The sequence below is a fragment of the Periophthalmus magnuspinnatus genome, chromosome 2 (assembly GCF_009829125.3).
Source record: "Periophthalmus magnuspinnatus isolate fPerMag1 chromosome 2, fPerMag1.2.pri, whole genome shotgun sequence".
NCBI lineage: Eukaryota > Metazoa > Chordata > Actinopteri > Gobiiformes > Gobiidae > Periophthalmus > Periophthalmus magnuspinnatus.
In genome coordinates, this window is record NC_047127.1 from 17,756,126 (window position 1) to 17,771,410 (window position 15,285).

General features: G+C 40.6%; 1 protein-coding gene across 1 annotated transcript in view; it reads right to left on the bottom strand.

Moving 5' to 3' along the window:
• The window catches only part of LOC117381323 (partitioning defective 3 homolog B-like), a 235,094-nt gene that overhangs the window by 99,193 nt on the left and 120,616 nt on the right, over positions 1-15,285 (bottom strand). Inside the window, exons 18-19 of the mRNA XM_033978278.2 lie at positions 10,326-10,541; positions 9,720-9,909 (exon numbers count right to left, since the gene is read on the bottom strand). Coding sequence (XP_033834169.2) covers positions 9,720-9,909; positions 10,326-10,541 — 406 coding nt within the window. The remainder of the gene's footprint in view (positions 1-9,719; positions 9,910-10,325; positions 10,542-15,285) is intronic.

A 15,285-nucleotide genomic window follows, 5' to 3' on the forward strand; every position in this document is an offset into this window, starting at 1 on the left:
CGTGAGATTGACAGGTGGATTGGTGCAGCGTCTGCAGTGATGCGGTCGCTGTATTGGTCCTTTGCGGTAAAGGAGATGAGCCGAAAGGCAAAGCTCTCGATTTACCGGTCAATCTACGTTCCTACCCTCACCTATGGTCATGAGCTCTGTGTAATGACCGAAAGGACGAGATCGCGGATACAAGCAGCCGAAATGGGTGTCCTCCACAGGGTGGCCAGGCGCACCTTTAGGGATAGAGTGAGGAGCTCGGTTACACGGGAGGAGCTCGGAGTAGAGCCGCTGCTCCTACTCGTCGAGAGGAGCCAGTTGAGGTGGCTCGGGCATCTGCTCAGGATGACTCCTGGATGCCTCTCTAGGGAGGTGTTCTGGGCATGTCCCACCAGGAGGAGGTCCCGGGGAAGACCCAGGATACGCTGGAGGGACTATGTCTCTCGGCTGACCTCGGAACACCTTGAGGTCCCACCGGAGGAGCTGGAGGAAGTGTCCGGGGTGGGGAAGTCTGGGAGTCTCTGCTTAAGACTGCTACCCCCCAGACACGGCCCCGGATAAGCGGAAGAAAATGGATGGATGGATGGAATTTCATAAAACTGAACTCTCTTTGTCTCCAGATATGAAATAAACTTTTTCAAATCAAATATAAATTTTACTGACAACAATTACAATGCTGATTTATTTCTTAGTTACAAAAACATTGGACATGATGGACAATTTGTTTGTTATAATTCGGTGTTTTGGTTCAAGATATCTATTGAAACAGGAAGCAAAATGAGCCACATGGGGCATGGCCTGTCCATATGTCCTCTATTTGCAGGTTTAGACTCTGAGCTAACAGGTTCAGTTGTGATTGTAGTACCTTTATTAATTGTAAATGGTATATAGCGCTTTTCCACCTTCAAGGTACTCAAAGCACTTTACATGAAGAAACCACTCATCCATTCACACACACACATTCATCCACATGGGAACTGGCGTCACACCTCCATCAAGAGCGGGATTTGAACCGCCAACCTCCAGATCAGTGGAGAAACTGCCAACTGAATTACTGCTGCCCTCTAAAACTGTAAGAAAGCAGAGTATGTACAGCTCCTTTAAATTCAATCATTTTTAACTCAACTAGATTTAACATTCTTTGCAGTTTTGTAAAAATATGAGTGAGACGCTGAGGTTGAAGCAATGTCTAGAAGAAGCATGCAGTCTTTGTAGTGAGAGGAGAGACAGGTCTATGCGTATGAAGGAACATAAAAGGTTTCCATATGATAGAAGTTATGTAGATGCAAACTGGAATCGGATGAAATGCCTAGTCTTTTTATCACCTGATTTATTTATGCATGCAATCCACGAAACGCCAGGGTTTTTGACTGACAGTTCACATCAACGCCTATAAACCTGCGCATCACTTGATAGGTCTAAGTGGAAGAGAAGGAGGAACAAAAAAAGTAATTTGTTTTTCTGGGGCTGCTAACACAGATAGCGCTAGCATCCATTTGGCTCCCTGGCTAAGTTGTAAATGAAAATTATGGCAAATACAGAAAAGTGATTTTGAATATACTTGGCAGGTTTTTACAGCAAACGAAGCTAGCAAGAAGTCTAGCAAAGAAGCAAATTGAGATGAAATTTGAATGGTAAAAATGTAATAAATAGTTGTCACGTTATGTCAACTTTGCTTTCTGTAAGGGGTAAATTAGTGCTTTAGAAATGTTTTTGCAACAGTTGTCAAGTGTCACTGTCAGGAAAATTGACTGGATTTGAATAACACTCTTATTTTTATTAGCGCTTTAAATAGAAAGGATACGATTTCAGGGCTTACCAGGGTGACCAAATGCACAAATTAGCAAACATTGACAAAAAAACTTTCAAGAAAAAGAGAAAATACAAAATGGCACATACTAAGGAGCCTGTGATCAAACCAAGCATTCATGGTCCTGTTTAGGAGTTTGATTTTCAACAAAAAGGTAAGAGGGACTGAAAAAACTGTTGGCTAATGCTAGTTAGCTTGTGACTGTAATGTTAGTTGAGAGGGACTTGTTTAAGAGCACAGATCAGCTCACCTGTTGTAGTTCAGCTCTTTTTGGTCAGATTGTGTTAGACCAAAGTTAAGATTATTTAACTTGAGCTCCAGAGTCTTACACAGAGCAGTGCCTCAGTTAGCTTCACCTGGAAATGTTGATGACATCAGCTGCAAAGTATCAATAAAAAGATAATATATTTTCTTCTTTGCAGATTACATTGTATTATCAAAATAACTGCAGTCTTTGCGATTTGATAATTGCTGCAACTTGTGATTGCACAACCCTTATTTGTACATGCATGCAATGAATATCTAATACAATGTTCTTTATGAAGTTACAGTGCATATGGTTTTCATGTTTTTATAATTATTCTGACTTGGTTTGGTGGGATAGTACCTGTGCGAAATATTTATCATAATTTTACATCAGTTAAGTGGCAGTTTGTGGAAAAAGGTTGAGAAGAAATGTACAAAAATATAGGAAGTATTTGTGAGTTGTAAAACAGAATCCCTCTGCTAATGTTAGCACGGAAAACGTCTAGTTTAGACAAGTTTTGGCACTTGTTGACATTATGGTTGCTAGATAATAGTTATGGAATTAACTCTATGTACACTCACCTGAAGGATTATTAGGAACACCATACTAATACAGTGTTTGACCCCCCTTTTGCCTTCAGAACTGCCTTAATTCTACGTGGCATTGATTCAACAAGGTGCTGAAAGCATTCTTTAGAAATGTTGGCCCATATTGATAGGATAGCATCTTGCAGTTGATGGAGATTTGTGGGATGCACATCCAGGGCACGAAGCTCCCGTTCAACCACATCCCAAAGATGCTCTATCGGGTTGAGATCTGGTGACTGTGGGGGCCATTGTAGTACAGTGAACTCATTGTCATGTTCAAGAAACAATTTGAAATGATTCGAGCTTTATGACATGGTGCATTATCCTGCTGGAAGTAGCCATCAGAGGATGGGTACATGGTGGTCATGAAGGGATGGACATGGTCAGAAACAATGTTCAGGTAGACCGTGGCATTTAAATGATGCCCAATTGGCACTAAGGGATCTAAAGTGTGTCAAGAAAACATCCCCCACACATTACACCACCACCACCAGCCTGCACAGTGGTAACAAAGCATGATGGATCCATGTTCTCATTCTGTTTACGCCAAAATCTGACTCTACCATTTGAATGTCTCAACAGAAATCTGCTGTTGTAGCCCATCCGCCTCAAGGTTGTGCGTGTTGTGGCTTCACAAATGCTTTGCTGCATTCCTCGGTTGTAACGAGTGGTTATTTCAGTCAACGTTGCTCTTCTATCAGCTTCAATCACTCGGCCCATTCTCCTCTGACCTCTAGCATCAACAAGGCATTTTCGCCCACAGGACTGCCGCATACTGGATGTTTTTCCCTTTTCACACCATTCTTTGTAAACCCTAGAATTGGTTGTGCGTGAAAATCCCAGTAACTGAGCAGATTGTAAAATACTCAGACTGGCCCGTCTGGCACCTACAACCATGCCACGCTCAAAATTGCTTAAATCATCTTTCTTTTCCATTCTGACATTCAGTTTGGAGTTCAGGAGATTGTCTTGACCAGGACCACACCCCTAAATGCATTGAAGCAACTGCCATGTGATTGGTTGATTAGATAATTGCATTAAGGAGAAATTGAACAGGTGTTCCTAATAATCCTTTAGGTGATTGTATGTCACATCTGCTGCCCATGTCCAACCAGTAAGTAAAAATATACTTGCATACCCATAAACTAGACTAGGTACATTTTCTTTTTATTACATCTTAAATATAATTAAGTTAACTATGTTCTAGTGAAAAGGTACTCTAGTTTGTCCTGAGTGCTTTAAATAAGAAAGTTTATATCTTTCTATTAGACTCCACTGGGAGGAGTACCTTGTCTCCTCTCTCTCTTCATTTTGATGCTTCACTGGAGCAGCGGAGGATTTAATTACCTTCTCCATAACTTTGTTTACGTCTCGGTTCTTCCACAAAGTTTGGCGACCTCCGGTTCACATCCCTTTAATTAAGCCTTCTTCGTTAGCCCAGGGACACCTCGTTCGCATCTAAATCCTATGCACTTTTTATAAGATAATCTCTGGCTAATTGTCCCAGCAGTTTTGCCAGACGGTAGTGCAGTCCAAATAATATCGAGGTTTTAAGATGACGCAAAGAAAGGTATTTTGAATTGGATTCATATTACACGTTTGTTATTTATACTTCTTTATAAACAATTTTTGACTCTTTTTAAAATGTATTTCTGGTAACTGTTTTGCCTGGGATAGAGAATACTTTACAAACAAGTGAGTCTGGTCACTGTTGAATCTTTGAAAGTTCAGGCGTGCCTGACAGATGGATTAGCCAATTAGGCATATGGATGGTCCATCTTTATCAAAACAAATACAGCTGCTTATAAGGAAAAATATATATATATATATATCACAGGTGACTAAAAAAAAATTACTTTTGAGTATTTACTATCGAAACATCACATAAACAGTTACATCTGATGGGAGTAAAAAGATTTCTGCAGGTTTTGACAAGAAAAATGATGCACAAAAGGGCAACATAAAACTGCTAATTTAACAATACACAAATTCAACAATTCTCAGAAGTTACAGAACGGAGACTTCTGTCAAGGCACTGAAAAACTACACAGGTCAAAGTTGGGACTAAACCAGGTCTAAACCGGGATTTAGTATAGACAAATAGTCAAAATTAGAACTGTAAAACTACTCTGAGCTACTACACTGAAAATTAGAAAGACCAATCTAAGTCTTGGACTTAACAAGAACTAAACCAGGTCTAAACCAGGATTCAGTTAGGAATGAGGACTAAGACCTCTTTTAGTCCATGCTAAGACCTGGTTTAACTCTCAGTTAGATAAGGTCTTGCCATTTTTTTTAATCATGTTTATTTGTTATTTGAGTCAATGTTGCTCTATATATTTATACGTGTACTTAATGCTCCCATTCACACAGAGGACACTGGTCTGTGCAAAAACAAATATGTGGTTTCAGGGGTGACCTAAACGCAGCTGTTTGTTACTGTCGCCCACACCAAGATGGCTGCCAAATCCTGTTTAAACTGAATATTTGCATCTGCTGAGAGGACACAGAGGACAGCCAATACTAAACTAAAATAGGAATAAAGCAGGACTGACTCAGGACTGAAGCAGAACTAAACCGGGACGAAGCAGGTCTAAAACTGAAAGGACAGGGAGGACAGCCAATACTCACCGACAAGTACACAACTAACAAAAAGGTCAGAACTAGGAGTGAACTAGGACTAAAGCAGGACTAAACCAGGGCTGAAACAAAACTACACCAGGACTAAACCAGGTTAAGCAGGACTTAACCTAGACTAAACCAGGAAAAAAGCAGGACTAAACCAGAATTAAACCTTCCTTTACATGCACAAATCCAAATAGAACTAAATTAGACTAGGACTAAACCAATTTTGAACCAAGTCAAAAGCAGGTCATCATGACTAATCCAAGTCTAATCCAGGTCTAAACAACATCAAAACCAAGACTAAACCAGGTAAACCAGGACAAAACCAGAATTAAACTTTCCTTCATGCACAAATCCAACGAGAACTAAACTAGACTAGGAGCAAACTAGTTTTTGAACCAGATCTAACATAGGCCTCCCTTTTCTCACTGCTAACTCTGGGTCATACATTAGATAACGTGGCCTTTCCCTGATGCCGAATGCGTTGGAGTGAAACAACATTTGAGTGGTGCAATTATATCGAGCTGTGCACTGTGCCTGCTACGTCTGCTAATAAAGTTATATTCAAAGTTCAGTAAGAATCAAGTCATTTGGATAAAGGGCATAGAGGAGGAGGGGGGAAGAGAGAGAGAGGGGGGTGAGAAGAATAAAGAAAGAGGGAGGGATACAGGGAGGGAGACAGAGAGAAAGAGACTAGGAGTGAGAGAGGGGGAACTAGGTCTAAACCAAGACTAAGCTAGAATTAAATAGGGTTTAAACTAGGACTAAAATCAAAGCTGATCCATTTTATCAGTTCAGTGAGCCAGATTATTAATGAATTCTGTGGCCATGTCCCACATAAAGCAATGCTGAAGCACATGGTCACAAACAAAACCTCACTTAAATCAACAGACTCACTGTACAAATAAACACTGATGATAGTGGACAAAAAACGCATGTGTCATTTCACAAAAACTTCTAAGCTGGGAAAATGCCAAATACTAAAATCTGTCTAATATATAAAATCATACATGGTTTGTCATCTCCCCACTCATGATGTAGACTTGGGCCAGTGCTTGGGTTGATCCAGTACTAGTCCTGGTTCAGCACATTAGGCTCAGCTTTAATCATATGTGACTGTCACATGAACTATAAAAATATTTAGGACTCTTAAAGGTTTTCATCGGCTTGTGATAGTTGCGCTAGTAGTGCTAACGTTGCTAAGTGGCACTGTTGATTGTGCATGCATTTTAACTTATTGTAACTTATACCACCTGAATAGAGCAGGTTTAGAGCTTTTAAAATGTATAGCATTTTCATATTGGTGAAAATGTGGCAATGGTAAAAGTGAGACTACACTCGCTGTTATGCTAAAACTGGTAGCAGTTAACCCAGAGCGCAGTCGGCAAAGTGAACTGGTAAATATTAAAGCCAACGTGCTTACCTAAATAAATTATATTGGAATTATACATAACTACAGCGATTTCTGTAGAAATTTTAAACGTCCTCTCAAATAAGTATTCTAAGATTAAAACGTAAAATTAAGTAGATTTACCACTATAATCAAACCTTTGTAAAAAATAATGTCTGATATCGGTACTTGGTATCGGTGAGTACTCAACATGAAGTACTCGTTCTTGTTTTTGGAAAAAATGGTATCTGCATCCCTACCTAAAAGTATGATTTAGGACTAAACCAGGATTAAACCAGGACTAAACCAGGCCTAAACCAGGCCTAAACCAGGCACAAACCAGGAACAAACCAGGAACAAACCAGGACTAAACCAGTAACAAGCCAGGTTTAAACCAGGACTAAACCAGCAACAAACCACCAGAACTAAATACAGTTTAAACAAGGACTAAACCAATAATAACATAGCTCTAAAAGTAGAAGTAAAACAGGCACTGTTCCTTCCAAACTGGGCGCAACTGCGCACTGCTGACACGGTCTCCGTGCACACAAAATCTGTGCTGCGCACAAAAAAATCGAACCAGAGTTGAAAATAAAATAAGCATACAACAATTCATTCTGCGCTATTTTTCAGTGTGAGTCAGTGAGTGTGATCTGGGACGAGCTGCTCCAGACAATTATGTGATTCACATATGTATTTGCGCAGCTTATCAATGTCATTGACAGGCTCCTCATGGGCCGCTACCAGAGTTTTAGCCGATGTGGCCGACGTGGAGTGAAGAGTCGCTAATGATTCTAAGTGTTTAACCCCTTAACGTTCCGACGGCCCGCACTCGGGCAAAGATCGCGTAATTGCGTAATTTTACACACTGTTTTGCAGCAGTTTTGCGTTTTAAACATGACAAAACGGACAAAACAAAGGAAATACGCGACCAAGAACATTGTGGATGTTTGTACAGGTTAAACTAGAGGCATCTCGGAGCAGTTCGTGGAACCGAGTGAAGATCTCATGGTGGACTCAGGAGCAGAGGACCTTATGTGCTGATGGACTGGATGCTGTTCCTGATCGGTAAGCGTGGTTTATTCTGCTATTGACTTAATTGTGGGTCAAATGTTTATTATGTGTAATCATTAGCTTAACTATATCTATTATTTATTTACAAATACACATTATATATTGTTTGATATGATATGTAAATGTACAGTAATAGAGCAGCTGGGTGTGCATTCCTCTCAGTGTGTATTGGTCATTGAATACTGTCACTAGTTTATGAGTTGTAAAAATCTAATGATCGTGTCATATACTGAAAAAGAGTTAACGGACTGTCTCCCAGACCACAGTAGGACAATCTCACTCAGTGCACAGCAAAAGCTTCACACAATGGCTTATACTCATAATACAAGTCAGAGCTTTATGATAAAAATGTTAAGTGTGTTTTCAACATTGGAGTTTACAGTTGGCTTGGTTTGGTTGGAAGCTCTAGTTTTGCCATAGTTAAAATGAAATATTTACACTTCCAATAGCATTAACATATTACACAGGTCATGAGCAAGATTTTTGTCATTTTCATTGTATAAGTGGCTAAAGCACTTAATTAAAAGTGTTATAACAGAAATGTAAATGCAGTAATTTGATTCTTTTAATAAACCATTTAACTTGGATGGATGCGATGCAGCATGACCACAGTGTGCACGTCTGATGTTGCTCACAGTGGTTCATGGGACCGCTCAGGGAGTTTGTGTGTTTGCTCAGACTCGTGAAAAATTAGAGGGAACATTGAAACCAGGTCTAAACCAGGTCTAAACCAGGTCTAAACCAGGTCTAAACCAGGTCAATCATTTATCTCTTTATGTCTTGATAGCGGGGGGTCCAGTCCTGTCCTCAGCTTTGGCCTTGTTCTTATCTATCGACACTGACACAGAGAAAACCAGAGTATCGTTCTCACCCAACACTTGAGATTCAATTAGGCTGCTCCGAGTGATAGCACAGCTCCACACAGATGGGAGATAAAGAAACCAATCGCCCCAATGTCAAGGGCAATACTGGCTGAGCAGAGCAGGAGCTGAGGCACAGAGGAGGCTAAAACATGTGGGAATATGTCTGTTTACATTACATTACATTCCAGTTCAAGTTGCCATTCTTTCACATGTATTTGAGCAAAATTTGTCTTGCCAAAGTGCAGATACACTGTATAAGCAACTCTTGAGGTCAAAATAAGTGTGCTGTGGTCTGTCTGTGTCTAATTACAAAGTATGTTTTTATCCAAGAATCAGGAAGTGCACCATTAGCATGGTACTTAGTTAGATTTACGGTGACGGTAATATTACTTATAAACACATTGTGGTGAATAGTTAGGATGTTCGGAATGCATAGGTTTAGTGAGGAATAGCTTTGGACCAGTGCAAACTGTGATCTACTTACTTCTTTTTCCAGTTTTATTTTCTTTATCAATGACACACGTAGGATTCAGCAGCGTCACATATTCATTTTGGTACAAATGAAAAAAGTCCATTGCTTCCTAGTGGCGTGTGATTATCATCAGCTTCCATTGGGCACCACAATTTTCTAACGTGGCAGTCAGCTGACTTGTTGTTTTAGATCAATACTGCGATTTAAAATGTCCACATTATAACACAATGATCCACAGGTGTCATAGATTGTAACTATAAAGCATGCACAATATTTTTTTCTATAAAGAGCAAATTGGAGTTATGGAAAAGTGATTTTTTTTTAGCTTTGAACCATGTTATACCATTTCCCCCTCATCAAAAAGCTGTTTTCCTTCTCCATATCCACATAGATAAAAGTCCAGTCTTCTATGCAGTTTTTAAGCTATATCATAAAATAGCTATAGCATTCTTGTTGGATAATAGCATTATTTGTTTACTTTCTAATGGTTAATTCCCATTACTGACAGCAGAAGGAGCTCCAACGGCTAAATGCCTGATTTGAAACAGAGGTGTTTTCGAATGCAGACATTATTTTAAGTTAGAAAATGTGAAATCTCAATCCCAAGGCCACCAAAAGCATGTTTCAAAGAGAATTAAATCCACAAGAATGCATCATACATACCTGAGCAGTCCGAATCCCTTCTTCTTTTTCCGGTCCGGGTCTTCCACAGGCTCCTTCTTGGTCTTGGTTTTCTTTTCCTTCTTTTTGCCTTTTGTTTTCTTTTTCTTTTTGCTGTCGATATCTAAATCGTTTCGGGACGAGGTGCTGACCGCAGTCTCGTGTCCAGAACTGTGCTCCGAAAAATCATCATCTGAAACAATGCAAGTCCGGGTTTAGTCCGGGTTTAGTCTGGGTTTAGTCCGGGTTTAGTCCGGGTTTAGTCCGGGTTTAGTCCGGGTTTAGTCCGGGTTTAGTCTGGGTCTAAACCTTGCTTAGTCCTGCTTTAGTTTGGGTATAACCCTGGTTTAGTTTGATTTAGTCTGGGTTAAGTCCATGTTACATCCAAATAAAATTGAAGTTAAGTCTGAGTTTAGTTGAGGTTTAGCCCAAGTTTAGCCCAGGTTTAGTCCAAGTTTAGACTTTGTTTATTTAAAATCTTGGTTCAGACCTGGCTTACACCAAACCAGGGACTAAACCAAGGTCTACATTTGGACTAACTTAAACAATATGATTTCAGTAATAAACCAGGACTAAACCAGGGTTAGAGTTAGGGTTAGGGCTACTTACCATCTTCAGAGGGCCCTTCGTAAGACTTGTCTATGGCCTGCCTGAAGCTCATGTTGCTGCCTCTTCCTCTGACCATGTGTGGGCGAGGTTTATGGAAGGGCACCTGTCTTAATCCAGAGTTTTGTCTGACCTCCTCCATCGCACTCTGCAGACTCTCCAAAGAACTAGACTTAACCAGACCAAGGGTGGGACCGACAGCGCCCCCTTCTGCACGATCTAAAGAAAAAGAAGGACATAAGAATATTACTCACTGTGTTCACACTCTTTTCCACTAACTTACAACTAGATAGGGTTTTGGCCAAGATGCCCTTCTGTTTGCAACTAGCTGCATTACTACATGCTGCAGTTTTTGAAGTACCATAATTTCCTCCACAAACAACTAAATCTCCAGTTTTTTTCTTCATAAAAAATAGGAAAAACAAAAAAACAGGACTAAACATCTAGCCACATAATCCCATAATTTCGTCCCCAAAAGACAAAATCTCCTGTGCATTTAATTTGCTAACCCTGTACTTTAGATCTGTATAAACATGGTCTGAAATGTGATTGTTATATTAGTACAGATTTCAGTCTTTTGTTACTTCTTCTGGGCATTGGTTTAAAGTGTGAAATTTAAACGGATCTTATTACTAAAACATAAATAGCACATATAATGTCAGAAAAAATTACAATTAGATATTTTTCTATGAATCAGTCAGCCTAATTTGTTACTTTCTCCTATCCCACACTGTAATGCTTTTTGAGTGCAGCGGCTGTTCAACCCAACTCCAATAATTAAACATCAACAACTCAATGTGTCCCAGATGTGGGCAAAACCAGTTAACTGCTCACATATGTTCACTTTAAACCTCTGTTTCAAAAACAAGGGAAAGAAAACATGGATCATTCACTTTAATGCAGTTCAGGCTGTGGAAAAGTACATTCACTTTTCGACCTAGTTAACACTGAAAAATTAGCACCAGACAGACAGAGCAAAAAAATAAACCAGAGAGTCATGGAATTTGTAGCTGCATTGTATTGCAAAGGTTAAAGGCATAACTTGTAACTCTGGATGTAGTCCGTCACCTCCTCTAGGCCAAATAAGAGTCAGGTAAGGAGAGTAAGGATGCATGGACTCAACCAGGATTCAACCAGGATTCAACCAGGATTCAACCAGGATTCAACCAGGATTCAACCAGGATTCAACCAGGATTCAACCAGGATTCAACCAGGATTCAACCAGACCTCAACCAGACCTCAACCAGACCTCAACCAGGACTCAAGACTAAATCTGCCCTAACCCAGATATAAAAGAGCACTAAGACTTGATATTCACAATTATATGATGCATTCCAGGCAACATGGTAAGCTGTGATTTGTGACCTGGGAGTATAACCAGTATATGCATGATGTAAGCACTTGATGCAGGTTAAACCCAACGGTACACTTCAATTGAAGAAGTTACAGACATTTGTTAAAGGTTTACAATTCCTTAGTATGAGTTAGCATGAGCCATATCGTTTATATAATATTCAATGGGGGAACATCCGACCTCCCACTTGCCTGAAACTCAGCAATAACTTCATATAGCAATTCCAAAGTGAAGATTTCTTGACTTTAACCTGACCCTTCTCAATTTTTGTTTTGTTTTTTGTTGTTGTTTTTTGTCAAAGCTAAAAGTGATGCTATAGAAATAAGCTGAGGAGGCGGGAGGATGAATTTGAAACTGAAACTGAAAAGAGCGAGAACAATGAAAGGAAGATAAATGGTTAGGAGAGAGGGGAGAGAGTGAGTGACTGAGGGAAAGGCAGGGAAAGAGGGAGGAAGAGAGAACTAGGCCAGAGAGAGACAAAGCGGGGAGGGAGGACATCAAGAGAGAGAAAGGAGGCAGAGAGGAAGGGAGGGAAAAAGGGTTGGGAGGAGGGAAAGAAAGAGGAAGAAACGGGAGGGAGGGGGAAGAGGGGAGAAAAAGGGTTAGAAAGAGAGGGAGAGGGGAAGATAGAGTGAGGGAAAGGGGAGCAAGAGGAAGAAAGTAGGTATGGAGGAGATTGAGAAGAGAAAGAAGAAAAAGAAAAAAGAGGGAGAGAAGGAAAGAAAGGAAGGAGAGGTTAGGACTTTGAACAGAGGGAGAGGGAGAGGAGCAGGGAGGGAGGAGAGAGAGTGTTGGAGGGAGAGAGGGGGATGGACAAAAGAGAAAAATAAAGCTGACAAGGCAAACTAAGACACGGAAAACACACAAGAAATGATTTGGGAATGACTGAACTATATGAAATATAGGAAAAGAAAATTGGCTTAATAGGAAATGTTTCACATTTTGGGGGGCAGTCTGAAAATAAAATCAGCTGCACATTTTTATGTTCAAATATGTAAAAATGTGGATATTTTTTTCCTCCATAAACCAAAATTTTAAATGCTCTAGCCCATGGAAATGTTCTTAAAAAAAATCACAGGGGACTGAAAAAACTGAAGATTTCTGCAGAATCAATGGGGGAAGCACTAAACTTGAAATGTGATTTTGTTTGTAAATGATCAGTAACCAATGAGCTCCTTTGTTTCACATGCGTCACTGAAATAAACTAATCTGATTGGATGGCTGTGTTTGTTTCTGGCTCGAGGCGTGACAGAGAGAGTGGGGACCAGACTGATATCCCTCTGTACAAAAACCACACAGAAGTATCAGTCTGAACATGCAGGGCTATAGTCACAAGCAGCACTCTCCTATAAGAATAATTGCCTCACGTTGAGCTGTTGAACTGGTAAAGATGTTTTTCAAAGCTTAAAAAAGTCAAAATAAAAGTTAAGACGGCGTGTGCTTGTGAAGTGGCCCGGGTGTAAGAGTAAGGGAGCTTTTAAATCTTAAATGGACTTTTGGCGAGGCAGAGGGATTTGGGGATATAAAAAAAGGAATGAGGAAGAGGGAATAAAACGGCCCATTTGGGAAGAGTCGGATTTGTGTCACAAATGTAATTACGGGTGTCCAACTCACAGCCTGATAGTATTAAGCCTCTAGACTAAAGAGAGAAAGAGAGAGGGAGGGAGAGAGAGAAGGAGGGAGAGATGGAGGGAGGAGGACATGGACTGAGAAGAGGAAGGGTGGGGGGGGGAGGGATGAGAGGGGGAGAAAGCCTACTAGCATTAAGCGTCTAGACTAAAGAGAGAAAGAGAGAGAGGGGGAGGGAGAGAGAAGGATGTGGACTGAGAAGAGGAGGAGGAGTAGGGAGGGAGAGAGAGAATGAAAAAAGAGAAGCGTGTGCCTGAGGAGAGAAGGGGTGAAAGAGAGGGTGAGAAAGAGAGATGGGGGGACTTTGCGAGCTGAGAAAAAGAGAGGTGTGAGAAAGAGTGTATGTGGGCTGCAGAGGAGGAAAGAGAGAGGGGGAGAGAGAGAGAAGGCAAAGTGAGAAAGAAAAGAAGAAAGAGATGAGAGAAGAGGAGAGAGAGAGAGAGAGAGAGAGAGAGAGAAGATGAGTAGATGGGTAGATGGAGGGTGGGGCAGTGAGGAGAGAGATACATATAGAGAGATCAAGAGAGTGGATAGAAGTGTATGGGCTGAGAAGAGGAGAGAGAGACAGGGGAAGAGATGGGGAGTGAGAGAGGAGGAGAGCAGAGGAGTAATATTTAAAATGAGGCTTACTCTGCTGGTAGGAGATTGTGTATGTCCTTGTCAATGATATTCACCTTAATATAACAACTGAGCAGATAACACCATTTATGTTTATATTAAAGGTGGACTATGGAACTTTTTGAGTGAGGGATCCCATACCTGCTCGTCTCCATGGGGATAGAAACGTTTTATTGACACTGGTGAACATTATAGACACGTGCTAGTTGTCACTAATCCGTAAACTAACCAAGATTGACCTCCAATCTAAATCAGAACCAAACTCGTACTAAAGCAGGATTAACCCAGGACTAAACCAGAACTAACCAAGGACTGAACTAGAACTAAACCAGGACTACTAAACGAGACTAAACCCGGCCTTATATTCATGGAGTCAGTGCAACCATTCTTCTGATAAATTGCCAATTGAAATTCACTGAACAAAAATAAACTGGCAACAAGTAAATTCTATTCAAAACTACTACTACAGTATTAGAGAAGACAGCGACACAATTTTGGTGAAATATTTCTATTTACAAATCAAAATGTAAGACAACTTGGTGCATTTCCTCATGTAAATATTTATCTCAGATACAAACGTTGGCTCTACTCAAGTGTAAAACAGTTGAAGAGGAGACAGCGCCCTTGTGCTTAATAGAAAAATCAGTTTGTTCATTTAGCTGCACAAGCCGACATGAGAAGGCAAACCCGTGTGACCAAAGAGGGACATTAGGATGGATGACTGGCCATTCTGAGCCAATCTGAGCCTAACTATGCCAAACTGGGACAAAGCAGGACAAAGCGGGACAATGCAGACCACTGGAGGGTGAAATCTGGCTTTATCAGTGATTTAAACTACAAGTGTGACAGAGAAATGCCCTTCACAGTCTAAAAACACACAGATTAAACCAACTTGTCTATTCAACACTATTAGGTTCAGAAGTTATATTCATTGTCAGTGACCAAACGAAGAATTATTTTCAGCGCCATAGTACAATATAAAAATGTGTATACTAAAAATAAACTCTGATAAAACCGGGAAGAGGCTCTCGGGGAGACCCAGGACACGCTGGTGGGACTGTCTCTCAGCTAGCCTGGGAACGCCTTGGGGTCCGACCGGAAGAGCTGGTGGAAGTGTCTGGGGTGGTGGAAGTCTGGGAGTCCATACTTCGACTGCTGCCCCTGCGACCAGGCCCCAGATAAGCGCAAGAAGATGCATAAATAGATCAAATTAAATAAAGGCAAGCAAATAATGATGTTAGATAAAAGTGGGTTTTAACTGAATACAAATACAAAACATAAGCTAAGTACTGTTATACTGCTGAAGTTCTTTTTAGACCCAACACCACTGAACCCTGATAATAATCTAACATGGTGCTTCTC